Source organism: Hippichthys cyanospilos, chromosome 15, assembly GCF_059441005.1.
Source record: "Hippichthys cyanospilos isolate Australia breed blue-spotted pipefish chromosome 15, RoL_Hcya_1.0, whole genome shotgun sequence".
NCBI lineage: Eukaryota > Metazoa > Chordata > Actinopteri > Syngnathiformes > Syngnathidae > Hippichthys > Hippichthys cyanospilos.
In genome coordinates, this window is record NC_142383.1 from 4,221,274 (window position 1) to 4,240,691 (window position 19,418).

Genomic DNA, 19,418 nt, shown 5'->3' on the forward strand with positions numbered 1-19,418 from the left:
GGTTCTCAAACTTTTTGGAGTCAGGGACGCCTTTTTGGAAAGTAACATTTCCAAGGACCCCCATTGCAAATGTTTGCGTAAACAAAAGCAAAGCAAATAAGCCAAACATTAGTGCTCTTTTTATTCACCAACAGATTCAATTTGACCATAAGTTTGTTACTTATCAGCCATACTGAAGTTTACCGAATGATCACTGCAAATTGCATGCTTCCTCATCACAAATTTTCCCCCCAAAAGTTGCTGCCAAATATTTTGTGACTAAATAATCAAGCTTTGATGATAACATGGATAACGTGGGTCTATGACAAATTTCTAAATGATTATATTTTTAAAAATATTTTAAAATGGATGACTTGATTCCTTTATTGGAGAGTCATGATTACATTCACAATTTAATACCAAATAAAATTAAATATATCCAAATATATATATTTTGTTGATAACCCAAATAATTTCCGGGACCCCCGGGGTCTGCGGACCGCCCTTTGAGAACCACTGTTCTAGGAGGCTATAAAAAATGGTCACCAGGATCAAATAAAGGAACGCAGGCCAGAAGTTATGTCAATTTAAACGCAAATTTCAAGTCATAATTGTAAAAAGTAGATTCAGTATGTATGTCATGTTTCCTTCTCATCTGATCCCCCACCAGGTGTAGGTTTTACAACATCCAGTTACACTGATAAAGCAGATGCTCATTAAAACTGTCATTGCCTTGTGTCTGCACGCGAGTGGAAATTGGATCTCCTGCAGTGAGCTTCCATGACAGAGGCTCACGTTTCCACCTCGGGCAGTACTACCTCACCATAAATCCGCATGTTTGGATGTTTTGGAGTGGTATAAAGCAAATAGCACATATGCACATCCCTCATTAATAAACAGAGTAGAATTATTTGTAGTTGTATTTGAATTATGTGTCATTGCTCTTAAAACATTTAAACACTAACCTTGAACCTTCTCCTGGACCCAGGATATTGTTTCCTTTTTATGTTATCGTTAAAAAAGTCTATTCCTTGATTTTATCCACCAAGAAACTGTAACGTTTCTCCAAAATGCCATGTGGTCGAAGGGTGTGTAAAAATAGAATGACGTTGTTATTTGACCATTGTGTTAACAAGTGACATTTTTGTACAGGATGACAAAACAGACGAATTGTCACAAGACAGGTGAAGCAATTGAGTTAATATTATAAAGTTATATCTTTTACATTATGTTGTTAACTATTTTTTTTTAATATTTAACCCTAAAATTGCTGCTGTGAAAAAGGCTTCCTATAGTTTAGTTGTTTGAATGAGACACAGAACAATTTATGTCTCCTATTTGGCCCAACCCTCCAAAGTAGGTAAAAGTATCCTCAAGAACTTAAGATCTAAAAAACGATCTTGTATTATTAAAAGTAATGTTTCTCTGCCTGTTATACTCCGCCTCCAGTTGACTAACCATGTACCTGCTGAAGTGCATCCATTAACAGCCGGCATAAAAGGTGAGGTATTTACTGTTTAGTTTCAAGTCTCTGCATTTAGAAAGCTAAACCTTCATTAAATCTTAAAAGTGTCTGGCTGATGCTGTGTGTAGGTGCGTGCGTGCATGTGCGCGCGCGCGCGCGTGTGTGTGTGTGTGTGTGTGTGTGTGTGTGTGTGTGTGTGTGTGTGCGTGTGTGTGTGTGTGTGTGTGTGTGGCTGAAACCAAGTGAGAGTTTGCCCAGCACTTAGATAATGGAGCGTTTTGGCCATTTAGGCAAAGTAGTCATGAAGTTTTGTAGGGCCACACCAATGAATGGTGGTTATTTTTTCTTTGTATATGAACGGAAGTTATGATATGAAAATACATTTGCGTAGAAATAAAAGCTTTACTAACGCACTCACTTTAAGGAAAAAAAAATCTATCATTTGCCCATTGCTGTGCTTGATTGGATCATCTTGGAAATATGTTTTCATCGCACACGTCCAGAATACCTTATGTGAACAGATCACATGCTACTGTCGCTATAGTGACAGCTTTGTGAGATACCTGAGTTGAGTATTGGCTGAGAGCCGAGACGGAGAAGAATTAAATGGCTGCTGAGAGGACGCCGCTCTAGAGGACACAAAGTCATTTGTTTTTTCCATCATGCCAAGAAAAAGAGATTTATCAACAGATGAAGGTGAGATCGATGCGTAAATCTGATGTTATTTCTCCATTTCCATGTTTTGACAAAATATCAAACTTGTAATGTATTTTCTTTCTGTTATGCACATCAAGCATTTAGTCAATACAGAATATTGTTTTTAGTGCAATACAGTATAACGTTAGCTTGAACCTGGCACTATATTTTTAGAGTATGTTTATCAGATGAGGATGCCATTGCAAAATGAAGAAAATGAAGAAATTGTTTCTGAACACACTTCAACTCACTGCTGCAGAACATTTGATAATCATGCTAGCTGGCATAACAGTTTTGGTTTGCTCATCTGCCTCACAATGGAGAGGTTCTTGGTTCGAGTCTTGTTTTGAGGCTTCATGTGTAGGCTGCTTTATTTGCTTGTGTGAGCTGTACCCAATCCTAACCCTAACCCTAGCTTTAACCCCTAACCCTAACCCCTAACCCTAGCTTTAACCCCTAACCCTAACCCCTAACCCTAACCCCGCGAGGTTCCGCCGGGGAGAGCTAGGGAGTCCTCCGCACCACCACCCAGGCTCTTCGCTGGAGAGGAATAATAACACAAACCCTAACCCTAACCCTCCACAGATGTGAAAATCATTACTTGAATGTGTCCGTTGATTGATTGGTTACTAGTTCACGACATACCCTGAATTTTGTCCAAAGTCAGCTAAGAAATTCCAGTTCATCTGTAAGCCTGACAGGAATCATGGCACAAAAAGGATCTAATAATGCATAGTTACGATATTTTATTTAAAAAAAAAAAGAAAATGTCAAATGTTTTGTTTTAGTAAAAAAAAGAAAAAATTGAGCGTCTGCAAACTTGTGTAGTTTTCCATTGGATGACAGTTCTTCAGTAGTTTGAAGGGATAAATTTACACTCTTCTGACACCTGTCAATACATTTTTGATTTTGTCAGAGAAAAGCGACAAGCGAAACATGCAAATTCCATACGCAAAGGCCTCAGATTAGATTTGAAGCTGAAACCTGTGAGGCAGAACACTAACCACTAAGGTTGTGTACATAATGGCATCAAATGAGTTTTGTGCCGCGCATATGTAGCATTTAAAAGGCAATGTTGTCAATAACATGTTTTGGTGTTTTATTTATCATACAGTTGAGATTGATGTTGAGGATGATGTCAGTGACAGTGATGGTAAGTCAATTATGGTATTCCCCATGGATTCATCATGTACACGAGTCTGAAATCTTTTCTCCACTGTGCATCTCATCCACTCTCAATCTAGACGGTGCCACCCGGCGGCGGGGCAACAGGAGGCCTGCAGCTGTGAAAACCACTGCAAAGGGAAGAGCCCGTGGCAAAAAAACAAGTGAAGATGAAGAAGACGAAGAAGAAGCCGAGGCTCCTCGCAAAAGAAGAGGGGCGAATGCAAAGAAGCCGACCAAGAAACGCGGAGGTGGCGATGATGAGGATGATGAAAGTGAGGATGGGGGCTCCAAGAAGAAGAAGCGAGGGGGAGCTGCCACTAGGAAAAAAGGAGGCAAAGCCTTGGACAGTGAGGAGGAAGACAGTGGCGACCAGAAGGGAAAGAAGGGAAAGAAGAGAACAGGAAAGAAAGCAGGAAAGGAGGAGGAGGATACCAAAGGCAAGAAGAGAGATGTCAAAGGAAAAGACAAAAAGAAGAAAAAAGAAGAAAGGTAGGCTGAATATCCATCCATTTACTTGACCTCCGTGACTTACCTCAGGCCATAGACGCCGTACATTTAGAACTCATATTAATGTGAATGCTTGTCTCTTAGTATCTACACAACACATGCTAAGATACTTCCCAGTAAAGAATTCTCAACCTGCTGCCTCCTGTTCTAAGTTCATCAGACTCCACTTCAAGCTCCAGTGAAGAGGAGGAATCCTTGTCAGAAGGAGAGATGGCCCTGCTAATGGAGGAGGTGGAAGAGAAGAAGAAGCTAATATCCACCATCAGGAACAAACCATGGAGGATGAAGAGGCGACTCACACACTTGAAGTAATGTCCGACCGAAGGTCACGACAATACGTCCATATTTGGAATCCTTTCTCACATCAAATTCCCACCTATCCATTTTCAATTGCAGTTTTTTTTCCATTTTGAGCCAGGGCCTATCACACCGGCGTTGACTTCGCAGCAAAAGACAGTACACTCGGGACAGATCACTATCCAATCATAGGGAGCGCATACCGTTTTCACTCATGTTCTTATCTACTGACAATTTAGTGTCCAAACCACATCCTGGGGGGCATTTGTGGCCCCACCATATATTTTCAGCGGGTCATGTACAAAAAATGACATTTAATATGAACCGCAAGACTAGTTAAAACGTATGTTTTATGGATGTAAATGAATATTTTTTGAGTATGAAGGGGAAGCCGGAGTGCCCGGAGAGAATGCATGCGGGCTCGGGGATAACATGCAAACTCCACATAGGAAGGCTAGAGCGAGGTGGATTTGAACTCGGGTTCATGAACTGTGAGGTGCTAAGCACTGCACCACCCAAATAAACCAAATAAACTATTCATAACTAAAAAAGCAAAACTCTCTTCAAAACACTGGTAATCTAAAAAAAACAAACAAAAAAAAACAACAAAACTAAAATTCTTTCAGCATGTAGCAGCTTTTCAAAATAATTAGAAAATTTAAGGAACATATGATTGCTGTATGCAATGTGTTTAATAAATGAGAGTCAAAGAATTTCAAAGTTGTTCTTCCGTTTTTCGGCCATCAAATGACACCATTTAGACATTCATGATTTAGACTCATTAAAATTAGTGCTAACTAAAAAGCCACGTAAATGTGAGGAAGCTAAATTTCATACAGAAAGAAATGTATTCAACGTTTTAGTTTCTAATACTTCCCCATTGTTCATTTATCTCCACCTTATTGTTTTGGCATTGTTAAAAAAAAAGCTAGCAAGACCCAATGGCAACCAAACCTCATATCTCTGCAGAGAAGCCCAAGAGTTTGTGGATAAGTTTGAAGGAGCTCTTGGCAAAGGAAAAGGCAGGAAGTGGTACGCATATAAAGTCATGATGACAAAGGTAATTAAAAAAAAAAAAAAATATATATATATATATATATATATATATATATATATATATATATATATATATATATATATATATATATATATATATATATATATATATATATATGGTGCACCCATGTGATAATAAAACATGTCTTTTTCAAAGAAATGGATTAAGTTCCAGAGGGACTTTGAAAATTTCAAAACCGCCTGTATTCCTTGGGAAAGAAAAATCAAGGAGGTGGAAAGTGAGTAACCATAAATATTCATTGCTCTTAACAGCTTAGCATTGACTGTTTGTGTAAGAAAGACCTTTCAATGTTTTCAGGTCACTTTGGGTCATCTGTAGCTTCTTACTTCATCTTCCTGCGCTGGATGTATGGGATGAACCTCGTTATGTTTGGATTCACTTTCGGACTGGTAGTCATTCCTGAGGTGAAGTAGTAATAACATTGACAATACCAATTTCTGCAGGAGTACAACTTGAATACCAATACGGTTGTGGACAAAGTCATAGTCAAAAGTCAGCAATTTCCAACCACACGTTAGATTGCCCTAAGAGGTCAAATGTTCTACAGGAAATAAAGTAATCCAATATAACATTTTCATACAAATTATTTATTTACAAAAAAATCTTTCGAAAAATGTTTTTTCACTACCTTTAAGAAGGTACTCTTATTCTGTGTATCCGTTGATTGGCACCAAAAGTCTTGCTTTGTGTAAACAGGCTCGGATTTCACACTGGGTCAATTTGAAAAATTCAGACGAGAGCATTATATTTACGTTTTATGCATATGTGTAAAGAGTCTGACATTTGGTGGTATTTTGTTATATTTTTCTCATTTGAAAAAATGTACCTTCAATCAAAAGCACTGCTAAAGGATGTATAAATATGAGGAATATTTTTCTTGTGTAAAAAATGTATCTTCGCTCAGTAAGCATTGCTGTATGACACAGGGGCCAAACTCATTTGATATTTATATTCACTAGATTTTTAGTCTTATCAAAAATCATATATATATATATATATATATATATATATATATATATATATATATATATATATATATATATATATATATTTTTTTTTTTTTTTTTTTTTTTTTTTTTCTTCCGTCATAATGCAGGTTTTGATGGGTCTTCCCTATGGGTCCATTCCGAGGAAGACAGTTCCAAGAGCAGAACAGGCAACTGCTCAAGATTACTCTGTCCTCATGGATTTCAATGTACGTTTGAGATTTGATTTTGAAAACATGTCATCTTTTTAAATATCTAGTTGTTGATTGTGTAATGTTGCCCCAGTCTAGTTAACCCCAACAGTTTTTTTTTTCAAAGTTCTTCAGGCACATTTTGCCCAGATAAAGCATTTGCACATCCGCTCAGTAAGCGTTATGATACGCATGATGCTTGTATGATTTGGTGTATTTCCAAAAGTTAATAATTTGGTTTTCTTGACCTCTTATTGTGTTTGAAACCATTTAAATTTGAAGGCGTTTCCAAACTGTTGACAGGTTATGTGTATTCAAGATAAGAAACATACATTAAATAAATACCCTGCATTTTAATTTACATGGTGATTTACATACTGATTCTTTTTTCATGGCTCTAATTAAAACAGACTGATTTGTTAGGAAAGCGCAACAAAAAGTATTTTATTTCCCTTCAGGGTTATTGCAAGTATTCTGTCCTGTTCTATGGCTATTACAACAGCCAGAGGACCATCGGCTTGCTGAAGTTCAGGCTGCCTCTGGCCTACCTTATGGTTGGGATTGGAACCTTTGGCTACAGTTTGATGGTGGTGATCCGCACGTGAGTCATAAGGAGTCAGGTTTGATCATCTTTGGACGTTTAGGATTGAATGAACCAAGCAAACAAACCAATTGTGTAATGATTTTGCTGTTACATGGTTCAGACTACAGTACTGAAACCAATTGGATAGGGAATACTCATTTTCCTCACAAACACATCATACTGTTTAAAGTCATATTTGTTTCATCGGTCAGAATGGCAAAAAATGCAGATCTTGGTGGTGGGGATGGAGAAGACGGCGAGTTCACTTTTGCCTGGAAGATGTTCACCAGCTGGGATTATCTCATCGGGAATGCAGAAACTGCAGATAACAAGTATGCATCCATCACCACCAGCTTCAAGGTAACCACAAAAAATCCATTTAGAACTGTGATATACATAGAAAAACTACATGTAAATGCTTTTCTGTTATCCTGTGCAAGATCAGGAGTCCATTGTGGATGAGCAAGAGAACCAGAAGGATGAGAACATTCATCTGAGGAGGTTCCTTAGGGTCCTGGCTAATGTCCTCATCACCTGCAGCCTTGGAGGAAGTGGATACCTCATCTACTTTGTAGTGAAGCGGTCTCAGGAGTTTGCCAATAGAGACGATCTCAGCTGGTATGAGAAAAATGAGGTATTGTTCAAGTCTTATTATACTATAATAAGATGGACGGATGAACATATACAAGCAAGACTTATCCAAGGGAATTAAGTTTTTTATTGCCATTATTTGGTAGTTTGAAATACAGTAGTAAGTGTAATAGTATATATATATATATATATATATATATATATATATATATATATATATATATATATATATATATATATATATATATATATATATATATATTATATATATATATATATATATATATATATATATATATATATATATATATATATATATATATATATATATATATATATATATATAAATATAAGTCGGGCCCAACCAATTACTTGGCCAGTATTTATGCTTCTAAAATAAATATTAATCAGTTGCCAAGAAAATGCTTTACTTGACTTCCTCCTCGTTTTGTTATCCTTGTTTCTTTCTTGTTCTTGTACTCAGTTGGAAATCATCATGTCTCTGCTGGGCCTTCTGTGCCCTCCTCTATTTGAGACCATTGCTGAGCTAGAGGACTACCATCCCCGGATCGCCCTCAAGTGGCAGCTGGGACGCATATTTGCTCTTTTGCTGGGAAATCTATACACGTTCCTCTTTGCTCTCTTTGATGAGGTCAACACCAAGGTGCGTGTCCTCACTCTTGCCAAGCATTCCTCAGCAGTTACATTTGTTCTCAAACAGCTCAGACGCTATTGCACATCACGTATTCCTCCTCAACTTTAGCTTGAAGAAGAGCAGTCTATAAAGAATGCGACTATATTGGCTATGGAGGAATATTACGCCAATTACAGCCGCTTGGTCAACGACACAGAGGCAACCCCACCCCCCATGAACCCTGCTGATGTGATCAGAGGACCCTGCTGGGAGACCGCTGTTGGCATAGTAAGGACAGATATTTTCTCATGGGTTCTTCATTTGGTATAATCTACAAAGCTTAAACATGTAAAGCATGTGAACAAACATCCTAAAAATACCTGGTTATCGGTTTGTGTGTACCTCACCAACTTGACAAAAAAACAACATTTAAGCCAAACATAAGCGCACATTTTTTTTCACCAACACATTCAATTTTACATGAATACTGTATTTATGTATTTTGAGTTAAACTGAAGTTTAGAAAATAAAAATTACAAATTGCAGTCCTCCTTATAACAAACTGGGTCAATTTCCCCCAAAAGGTTTGCTGCCAAGTATTTAGTCAAAAACAGCATTATGTTTGCTTGCTTCATCACCTCGTTAGCAAGCCATTGTTAAATTACTTGAATGGTTGCTTTATTGAAGAGTCATGAATACATTTGCAATGTAATATAAAATGAAGTGAATACAAATAAATATATACACATATTTATTTGTATTCACTTCATTTTATATTGAAGTAATTTTGTTATGTGAATCTTTCATTAGAGCCGCTTTTTACATGTAAATCTGTTCCAAGCCCCCTAAATGCCCCTAAATTCTTTTAATGAATTTTATTAAATTATACACATGCAGAAAAACAGTAAAAATACATATTAGAATTACAATAGTGCATAATAATCAAAATGTATCATGTAAAAATAGGGTTAGGGTTACCTTTAAATGAATCATATTAATTGTAGCAGTTGACCATATATGAGTGCAGTTCACTTGTTTGCTTTGAGATGGTGCTGGTGCGTTGGTGATGAGTGCAGAGAGATGCCTTTTTAGAGCATTTAATTTGTACATTTTTACTTTACATTTTCAGTGATCAAGGATTCATTTACAAGCCCACAGAATAAATAATATATATATTTTGGATTATTTTGAGCATGTGTGTTTACTTAAGTTTAGTTTGTAGTCATGTGCAGTGCTTCCCGTGAGATGTCATTGCTAAAGTGCTAATGACATGCTAACAAGGCAAAAGTCAGACGCGACAGCTCAAAAGGGTATGATACATATGTGTTTTATGTAAATATGTACAGTTAGCCGTAGCTAATGTCAATTTTATGTTTGTTAGTTCTACAGTGTTGAGACAATATTTTTCCGCCAAGGCGTTTTGTAAGCAATTTTTCGTAACAAGAGGCATATGTAAGTAGAAGTTTGTATGTTTTAGGAGTTTGTAAAGCTGACCGTGTCCGACATCCAAGTCACCTACCTGACCATCCTGATAGGTGACTTTGCCAGAGCTGTCATTGTGCGTTTCCTCAACTACTGCTGGTGCTGGGACCTGGAAGCTGGATTTGTGAGTCTCAATACTCAACTTATATACAAGGTTAATTTATAACCTAAAAAATAATTTTTACTCAAATAGCTTTCAATGTATACTTTTCGCAGAACCTGCATGGAATTACTAAGCAGTAGACAATTTTCACTGCAGTGCTTCAGAAGCGCATTCTTTTACGAGACATTGTTAATCCTGTGAATTGACTAATTTTGTCAAATATTTGGCAATTCTGTATGTTGTTATACAAATGTTACATACATGCTTTAGAAGTTTGACTGATGCAGAGAAGCATAGTTATTATGCTATATTGTAGAACTGCACTACACACATACATAATATATACATGCATACATACATACATACATACAGACATACATACATACAGTACATACAATACATAGATACGTACATACATAGAGTACATACATGCTTAACAAATTCATTATTGCCCAGCTGTCATAAAATTTAAGAAGAGATCCTTCAACTTATTAGTACTTTAATTTGGACTTTTGATACCAGCGAGCTGGTTATTACTATTTGGATAGGAATGAGTAATTATGATTAATCTTTTTCGTACACAAGTTTGACAGATCTTCTCTGAGATGTCAGAAATGTATCAAGCACATTAATTCAACCATTAAAAATATGTCACAGTCCACCATTTCAGCCACCTCACTTCCAGCTTCACCACACCCGCTCAGCCCTCCTTCTAATCAGCCTCGAACACCAACACCTGCAACCACTTACCCGCTCAGTATAAAGCCCGGTCACTTCCCTCCACAAACCGCCAGATCGTCTCTATGCGCTACGCCGAGCTTTCCAGCAATTCCTCCTGCCAGCCTGCCTGTTGTCCGACCCTGTTCGCCCTTGACCTCCCGATTGCCTGCCGCATGACTGGATCCTTGGTATTTCGACCTTGCCTGCCTCTGACCACCCGCTAGCCTGCCGTCTTTACCTGTATGCCCGAGCCCCCCTCCCGTCTCGCTCCCTTTGCCCGACTCCCAGCCAAACCCCAGCTCTCCCGACTCCAGAACCCCCCAGACGTCTGTGCCACGCTCCCGTCAGCTCCCACGACTACCCGCACCTTCTGTTCAATAAACACTCTGCCATTGCCCTTACCAGTGCGTGCGTGCTCTTGGGTCCTCTCTCGTCCCGCCGTAACAGTACGATCTGGCCAGTCCAAATGGACCCAGCGCGCCGATCCCTCACCCAGCCCTCATCCGCTCCTGATCATCCGCCCAATTTTCTGCCTCATGACCGGCCCGAGCCCCAAATTGGCGTCCCGGAACGCTACGAAGGTGATCCCGAAACTTGCGAGGCGTTCCTAACGAATTGTTCACTTTTGTTCGCCCTGCAGCCCCGAACATTTGCCTCCGAGCGCGCTAAAGTAGCGTTCGTCATCAACCACCTTACGGGCCGAGCCCGCTTGTGGGGAACGGCGGAATGGAGGAGACGGTCACCCGCGTGTGCCTCCTTCCAGGCGCTCGAGGAGGAGATTTTAAAAGTCTTTGGACTCAGCTACGCCAGTGCGGAATTGGGCCGGGGCCTGCTCGAGTTGCGTCAAGGCGACGGAACGGTGGCGGATTACGCCATTGACTTCCGGACGCGAGCCAGTCAGAATAGGTGGAACGGTCCCGCACTCGTAGACTCCTTCCTTCATGGACTGTCCAGCCGTCTTAAGGATGAATTAGTTTCTCATGAACTCCCCGTCACCTTGGACGGGGTGATTAACCTGGCGACGCGGATAGATATCCGCTTGCAGCATCGGCTACGCGAACTGCAACGGGAAGAGACGCACCAGAGGGCTTCTCCGTCGGCCAGAGTGAGCTCCCATCTGGCGACGTCAGCTCCTCCCGGTGGCGGGAGTGCGCCAACGCAGCCAGCTCGCGCGCCCCTGACTCCTGAAGAGCGGCAACGCCGCCGCTCCGCCCGGCTCTGCCTTTATTGTGGGGAACCAGGACACTTTATTTCCGCATGCCCAGTGAAAAGACCAATCCCGGTCCCGAGTAGCGTAAAAATGGGTCAAGTGACTCTTTCCCTGTCCCGGGACAGAGCCCTCTTACAAGCCCAACTCCTGCTGTCTGATGGCCCCCACACTGTAGGCACCCTGGTGGACTCTGGGGCTGACGCTAACGTCATTAGCCGGCAGCTAATGATTCAACTCGGTCTCAAGAGCTTCCCTCTGCCCAAACCCTCACCTGCCCATGCCTTGGACGGGCGCCCCCTGGGGGTGATAACTCACCAAACCGCACCTCTCTCTATGCGCCTGTCAGGCAACCATGAGGAAAAAATACAATTTTGCATCCTAGATCATCCGCAGATACCGCTAATTTTGGGGCTGCCTTGGCTTTGTCGCCACAACCCTCACATCAATTGGGAGAAGGGAGTCATTTTGGCTTGGGGCTCATCATGCCATCTCTCCTGCCTCAAGCGCGCATCTGTTCCTGATCCCCTCGCCGCTCAGCCTGCGCATGCCGATATCGCTGGTGTGCCGCCTGAGTATCACGACCTTAGCCAAGTCTTCAGCAAAGCGCGTGCAACCTCCCTGCCTCCCCACCGCCCTTATGATTGTGCAATTGACCTATTGCCCGGGACAACGCCTCCAAGGGGTCGCCTATACTCTCTGTCGGGTCCAGAACGGCAGGCCATGGAGAGGTATGTCAACGAGTCGCTAGCGGCGGGCATCATACGTCCTTCCTCTTCTCCGGCGGGGGCAGGGTTTTTCTTTTCCGAGAAGAAGGACAAGACTCTCCGCCCTTGTATCGATTATCGGGGCCTGAACGATATTACGATTAAGAATAGATATCCTCTTCCACTAATGACCTCAGGGTTTGAGCTACTGCAGGGGGCTGCCTACTTCACAAAGCTCGACCTACGCAATGCCTACCATCTCGTGCGGATTAGGGAAGGCGATGAATGGAAGACTGCCTTCAATACCCCGCTCGGACACTATGAGTACCTAGTCATGCCCTTTGGACTCACCAATGCCCCAGCGGTCTTCCAGGCACTACTCAACGATGTCCTGCGGGACATGCTCGACAGATTTGTATTCGTTTACCTGGATGACATTCTCATCTTCTCCAAGACGCAGGGTGAGCATGTTCTCCACGTTCGCGCAGTTCTGCAACGCCTGCTGGAAAACTCTCTGTTTGTCAAAGCGGAAAAGTGTGAGTTTCATGCCTCATCAGTGTCCTTCTTGGGCTACATAATCGCTAAGGATAGCATCAGTATGGATCCCGCAAAAGTCTCGGCTGTTACTTCCTGGCCAACGCCCGAAGCCAGAAAACAACTGCAGCGCTTTCTTGGCTTTGCTAACTTTTACAGGCGATTTATCAGGAATTACAGCGCCACGGCAGCTCCTCTTACGGCTCTCACCAGCCCCAAAACCCCTTTCCGGTGGAACCCAGGTGCCGAAAGGGCCTTCCAGGAACTCAAGCACCGCTTCACATCGGCCCAATCCTTCAAATGCCAGATCCTGGTCAACAATTCATGGTCGAGGTTGATGCATCGGAGACTGGGGTTGGGGCCGTTCTCTCCCAGCGGTCACGGAAGGATGGGAAACTCCACCCCTGCGCATTCTTTTCTCAGCGCCTCTCTCCCGCAGAGAGAAATTATGACATAGGAAACCGCGAACTACTTGCCGTAAAATCCGCCCTGGAGGAATGGCGGCACTGGCTGGAGGGAACGAAGATCCCCTTTGTGGTGTGGACAGATCACAAAAACCTCGAGTATATCTGTCAGGCTAAGAGGCTGAACTCCCGCCAAGCTCGTTGGGCATTGTTCTTCACCAGGTTCAACTTCAACCTCTCCTACCGCCCAGGATCCCAGAATATCAAGCCGGACGCCCTCTCCAGGCAGTTTGAACTTGAGGACAGTTCATGCCGGGACCCCGAGACTATCCTTCCCCCGTCATGTGTCATTGGCTTGCTCACCTGGGAGATCGAGGAGAAGGTGAAGTCAGCTGCCAAGGGGCAGACTAAACCAAGCCAATGTCCCAGTAACCGTCTGCCTGTCCCCGACTATCTTCGTTCCGAAGTTCTACAGTGGGCCCACTCTTCGAAATTGACTTGCCATCCCGGCATTCAACGGACCCTGATTGTCCTCAGACGACGGTTCTGGTGGCCCTCTATGGAGAGGGACGTGCGTGAATTTATCCAGGCCTGTCCCATTTGTAGTCAGAATAAATCGTCACATCAGGCTCCTTCCGGGCTGCTGCGCCCCCTTCCTGTTCCGCATCGCCCTTGGTCTCATGTTTCACTTGACTTCGTGACCGGTCTACCTCCATCAAACGGTAACACAGCCATCCTGTCCATAGTTGAAAGATTCAGCAAAATGGCTCACTTTGTTCCCCTCCCGAAGCTTCCCTCCGCAAAGGAAACGGCACAACTCCTGATTGACCATGTTTTCCGCCTACATGGGCTTCCCCTTGATGTGGTGTCAGACAGGGGTCCTCAGTTCAGGGCGGCTTTTTGGAAGGAGTTTTGCCGGCTCATTGGCGCTACGGCCAGCCTGTCCTCCGGGTTCCATCCGCAGACCAACGGGCAAACGGAGAGAGTAAATCAGGAGATGGAAACTGCCCTCCGCTGTCTGGCATCCCGAGATCCTGCCTCCTGGTCGGCCCAGCTCCAGTGGGCAGAGTATGCCCACAACACGCTGACCAGCTCCGCCACAGGAATTTCCCCCTTCGAATGCGTTCACGGCTACCAACCTCCGTTGTTTCCGGCTCTAGACGACGACGCCACCTGTCCGTCTGCCCTTGCCTTTGCTCGGCGGTGCCGCCGGACATGGGCCCGAGCCCGCTCGGCCTTGCTGCAGGCCAGTAAACGCTACACTCGGACGGCCAATAGGCGGCGTACTTCGGCCCCAACGTACCAGGTGGGTCAGAAGGTCTGGTTGTCCACTAAGGATTTGCCCCTTCGAGTGGAATCCAACAAACTCGCTCCCCGTTTCATTGGTCCCTTCCCCATCCAGAAGGTACTGAACCCGTCAGCTGTGCGTCTTGCCCTACCTCGCTCGATGCGTGTTCACCCAAGTTTCCATGTCTCCCGAATCAAGCCTGCAATAGATAGCCCCCTGGTTCCCGCGCTTCCGCCTCCTCCGCCTCCTCGGTTCGTTGATGGGGGCCCGGTGTACACAGTCCGGCGGCTGCTCCGCTCCCGTCGCCGCGGCAGGGGCCTCCAGTACCTAGTGGACTGGGAGGGGTATGGCCCGGAAGAGCGGTCTTGGATCCCAGCCCGCCAGGTTGTGGATGCCTCCTTGGTCTCTGACTTTCACCGCCTTCATCCTGATCAGCCATCTGGACCGTCTGGGCGTCGTGGCGCGCCCCGGCGTGTTGCCCGCCCCCCCGCCCATGGGGTTTCCCCGGCCGTTGGCCTTTCCCTCCCGCCCAGTGGTGGCCTTGGGACGTCGGGAGCCGTCCCTTGATGGGGGGGTTCTGTCACAGTCCACCATTTCAGCCACCTCACTTCCAGCTTCACCACACCCGCTCAGCCCTCCTTCTAATCAGCCTCGAACACCAACACCTGCAACCACTTACCCGCTCAGTATAAAGCCCGGTCACTTCCCTCCACAACCCGCCAGATCGTCTCTATGCGCTACGCCGAGCTTTCCAGCAATTCCTCCTGCCAGCCTGCCTGTTGTCCGACCCTGTTCGCCCTTGACCTCCCGATTGCCTGCCGAATTGACTGGATCCTTGGTATTTCGACATTGCCTGCCTCTGACCACCCGCTAGCCTGCCGTCTTTACCTGAATGCCCGAGCCCCCCTCCCGTCTCGCTCCCTTTGCCCGACTCCCAGCCAAACCCCAGCTCTCCCGACTCCAGAACCCCCCAGACGTCTGTGCCACGCTCCCGTCAGCTCCCACGACTACCCGCACCTTCTGTTCAATAAACACTCTGCCATTGCCCTTACCAGTGCGTGCGTGCTCTTGGGTCCTCTCTCGTCCCGCCGTAACAAAATATGTTTACTTCATTGTTTACTTCATTTTTTGCTCATGAGTGGATGTAGAAAAAAATCAACTCCTATGCAAGCTTTACTATATACTTTTTTTTCAAGTTTTATTTTACAAAATGCTACATTTGGAAAGTCATGGATAAAACCCTAACACTTACATTTTAACATTAAAAATATAATTTTGGAACATGCTTTTATATTAACTGTGACATACCTGTTAATACTTATTTCTTTTCATTCTAGCCATCATATGGAGAGTTTGACATCAGTGGTAATGTTTTGGGACTTGTCTTCAACCAAGGAATGATCTGGTATGAACCTTTTTGATCCTTAATGTCTGGAAATACACACTGATAATCCAATATAAAATCCTCTCAAGAGTTGATTTAAAATAGGCCCATGATTACAGCCCATTAGTCTCGGTAACCTACACAAATTACTTGGATTGGCTTGAGATGAACTGCATACTATCGTCATACAGAAATGACACCAATGGAGGGTAAAGATACTGCACCTTATAGTAACAGCTGCATATTGAATGAGATGTTTTAGTTTCTACAGTTGTTCTTTTTTTGAATGAATATATTTGACTTGTGAATGTTTTAGGATGGGCGCTTTTTATGCTCCTGGTCTGGTTGGCATCAATGTGCTTCGCCTGCTCACGTCCATGTACTATCAGTGTTGGGCTGTGATGGCCACCAATGTCCCTCATGAGAGAGTCTTCAAGGCCTCCAAATCCAACAACTTCTACATGGGTCTGCTGCTCCTCATTCTTTTCCTTAGTTTGTTGCCTGTGGTTTACACCATCATGACTCTCCCGCCCTCATTTGATTGCGGACCCTTCAGGTAACCCAGAAACCAAAAGACTAGAATATGTGCTAATGGATTTTTGATGTACACTGAAGCTTTTGATTATTTAAGTGGGAAGGCAAAAATGTTTGACGTGATCATTGAGACGATCGACCTGGACCTGCCAGCCTTCATAGGGACTCTGTTTGGCTACGTAGCCAACCCGGGCCTCATTATACCAGCTGTTTTGCTCATGGTGTGAGTACTGAGGCCCCGAGAGGTTAAAAAAAAAAAAAACACTTTTACTTACTCTCTTTGCTCTCAATGATTAGTCCCGAAAATGTCTCACTTTCTTCTACAGGCTTGCCATCTACTATTTAAACTCTGTTTCGGAGGCATACAAAAACTCCAACTTGGATCTGAAGAAGAAGATGCAGATGGTAAATGAAGAAAATTAGCGTAAAGACACGGGACGTTTTTGTATCTGCCTACTGTAAAAACTTTGCACGTGCAGGACTATATATTTTGTATATACAGAATTATATTGTAATGCTAAAAATCAATGGTCTAAGGCAGTGCTTCTCAAATATGGGGCAGGCCCCCCTGGGGGACGTGAGGAGATGCGCAGTGGGGTGTGGATGACCCCAGGGAAAAGGCTTTGTTTTTGCCTTGTGAAGAGTTATTGCAATAAAATAAGACTTTTTTTTCTTTCTTTTTTTTCTTTTTAGTTGACACATTTTGCACCCAAGTTTCTTCACATTAATAACAATCTTTGAAAACTAAATAAAAATGTAATGATCACACCATGGCTAGGCTCGCGATGAAGAAAAGAACCGGAGGAACAACACAGACAGCACCAACGAGGTTATGAAAGACTTGGAGGATCTGCTTCCAAATCGCTCTCTGGCACCCCCTGCTCCACCACCAGAACCTGGTCGGTAAACATTTGATTGTCAGTAAATCATTTTGATCACTTGGCATACTGCTAAATCTTGTTTTTATTGTGGCTATTGCTATATTATGCAGTAACTTTGCGGAGTTGTTATGTAGGGCCTATAAAATAACACAACTAATTTACATGACTTAAAGCTTTTCTAAAAAGAAATGTCTTGGTAAAAATTGTTGCACCTTCCATGATTTTTTTGCGCATGCTTTTTTTAAAACAGAAGAAAAGAAAGCAGAGTCAAAGCCAATGAAGACGAAACCGGGGGCAGCTGGGAAAGGTGTTAACCTTCAGAAAGACGTGGCACTTGCATCATCCAATCCTGCCGCTCGAGGACCAGTAACTCAACAGCCTGGACCAAGAGGACCGGGACCAAGGTCTGGTCCTGGCCGAGGTCGAGGCCGGGGGAGAGGAGGACCCCCTCCGAGATAACAACAGCATGAACATTTTTTCTTATAGTTGTTTTTACTACTTACCAGATTGTGACATAAACAATAGAACTTCTTTCACAGGTATACTAATTAGGCTCTTTTCAAGTCTGTAAAAACTCAATTGATAATCCAAGCACCAATATTGTTGTGCCTCTGCATATGAAAAACTCAATATATATATCTTATACGTATACCTTTTATGAATCTTAACAGCAGTGATGTGAGCTATACTATTTGTTTTAACTTAGTAAACACAATATAAATGACAACTTAAGTAGGTACAACAACACACTGAAAGACATCTCCAATTATTGCATTTACTACTTTATTTATATCTACTGTTCATATTGAATTAAAAATGCAGGGTGCAGTTCCAAATTACACAACTTTACTAACCTGATTGTAATTGTTGTCTACTTATTAATGTACAGAGAGCAAGCGCATAAGTTGTTTCATGGAACATCATCCTAACATTGGGGTCTACACTAACTTGCCACAGCATTAGGAATACTTACCCAGAGTGGTAGTTTCTGACTTGAGCATTATGTGTGCATGCATAGGATGGCACTGCAACGTTTGCAAAAGTGCAATGTTTTTTAGTTGTTCATTTTTTTGGTGTCTAATGGGCTGGCAACAATCAATGGCATTTGTATCCAAAATTTGTACCCCCTTATGGTCTGTTGAAGAAGAGATGCAGGGTCAGGAACAGATACTGTAACTAAGGCAAGGATACTATTGAGGATTTTACACTCAGGGAGGTCTTGAAGTGATTTAACAATCAAAGAAAAAAAGCAATAATTTCAGGTTTTCTCGAGTTGTGACATGAAAATTTTGATTTTTTTTCCCCTCATTTACCTCAAGCATTAAGAGTTTGTTCTTTGCTGATACTAAAGTTCGTCTATTTGTTAATAATTCAATGTATTTTACACCAAATATAAGGTTCATATACGGTCCGTTCTAGTGTGTTTCTATCAGTGTGATTGTGGGTGATGGGACTTATGGGGGGGGGGGGGGGGGGGGGGGGGGTGCTCAGGATGCCATTTGGCTAGGACCTCCACTGGTTACACACTTTGCTATATTGCTATACTTTCAGTTTCATTCGTTAATTATTGAAAAACTGAACCATGACATAAATTTACTGTAAAGATTAAATGTTTGTGTCTGACAAATCTCACTTGCAACTGTCAACATTTACATGAGGCTTTGGTAGTAGGCTTCTGTATAAGAATTGATTACAAAAGGAATGGAAACACAATGTTTCTCTCCAGTGCAAGGGTATGAAAAAAAATATTTGTACTAATCCAAGAAGTACTCTATACATTTATGAGTGAGAGGGGTAAAATATTAGAAACAGTAAACACTTAAAATGATTACATTTGTAAATATAATAAACATATCGGTTAACTGGACATACGTAAGGCATAAGTAAGTACGATGTACACTGCTGAGCATCCTCCAAACTTGTAATAAAAGGTCTTCAAGAAAACAATGATAAAATAAAGGCTGTTCCAATTAAACTGTGGGCTGAATCCACGGAGAAAA

General features: G+C 42.8%; 1 protein-coding gene across 2 annotated transcripts; it reads left to right on the forward strand.

Annotated features, from left to right (window-relative positions):
* Positions 1 to 2,106: 2,106 nt before the first annotated feature.
* On the forward strand, positions 2,107 to 18,095 carry tmc2a (transmembrane channel-like 2a). 2 transcript variants are annotated; one of them, XM_088435884.1, is made up of 20 exons: positions 2,107 to 2,140; positions 3,255 to 3,293; positions 3,385 to 3,796; positions 3,967 to 4,122; positions 5,081 to 5,171; positions 5,325 to 5,406; positions 5,487 to 5,593; positions 6,286 to 6,384; positions 6,825 to 6,967; positions 7,162 to 7,309; positions 7,395 to 7,583; positions 8,025 to 8,249; positions 8,304 to 8,462; positions 9,652 to 9,780; positions 15,957 to 16,024; positions 16,320 to 16,559; positions 16,635 to 16,760; positions 16,864 to 16,942; positions 17,316 to 17,436; positions 17,672 to 18,095. In XM_088435884.1, exons 1-20 carry the CDS (start codon positions 2,107 to 2,109, stop codon positions 17,875 to 17,877), a joined length of 2,853 nt encoding a protein of 950 aa, XP_088292010.1. In that variant the 3' UTR covers positions 17,878 to 18,095. The 2 variants fall into 2 exon arrangements, with proteins under 2 accessions (XP_088292010.1, XP_088292011.1); XM_088435885.1 differs by having other exon boundaries at positions 8,025 to 8,204.
* Positions 18,096 to 19,418: the final 1,323 nt, after the last annotated feature.

What these genes read in the sequence shown, in the direction of transcription:
- tmc2a (XM_088435884.1), top strand. Translation starts at nt 2,107, where the DNA reads ATGCCAAGAAAAAGAGATTTATCAACAGATGAAG. An exon ending in TGATGTCAGTGACAGTGATG is followed by an intron (nt 3,294 to 3,384) that starts GTAAGTCAATTA and finishes CTCTCAATCTAG; the next exon opens with ACGGTGCCACCCGGCGGCGG. An exon ending in GGGAGACCGCTGTTGGCATA is followed by an intron (nt 8,463 to 9,651) that starts GTAAGGACAGAT and finishes TGTATGTTTTAG; the next exon opens with GAGTTTGTAAAGCTGACCGT.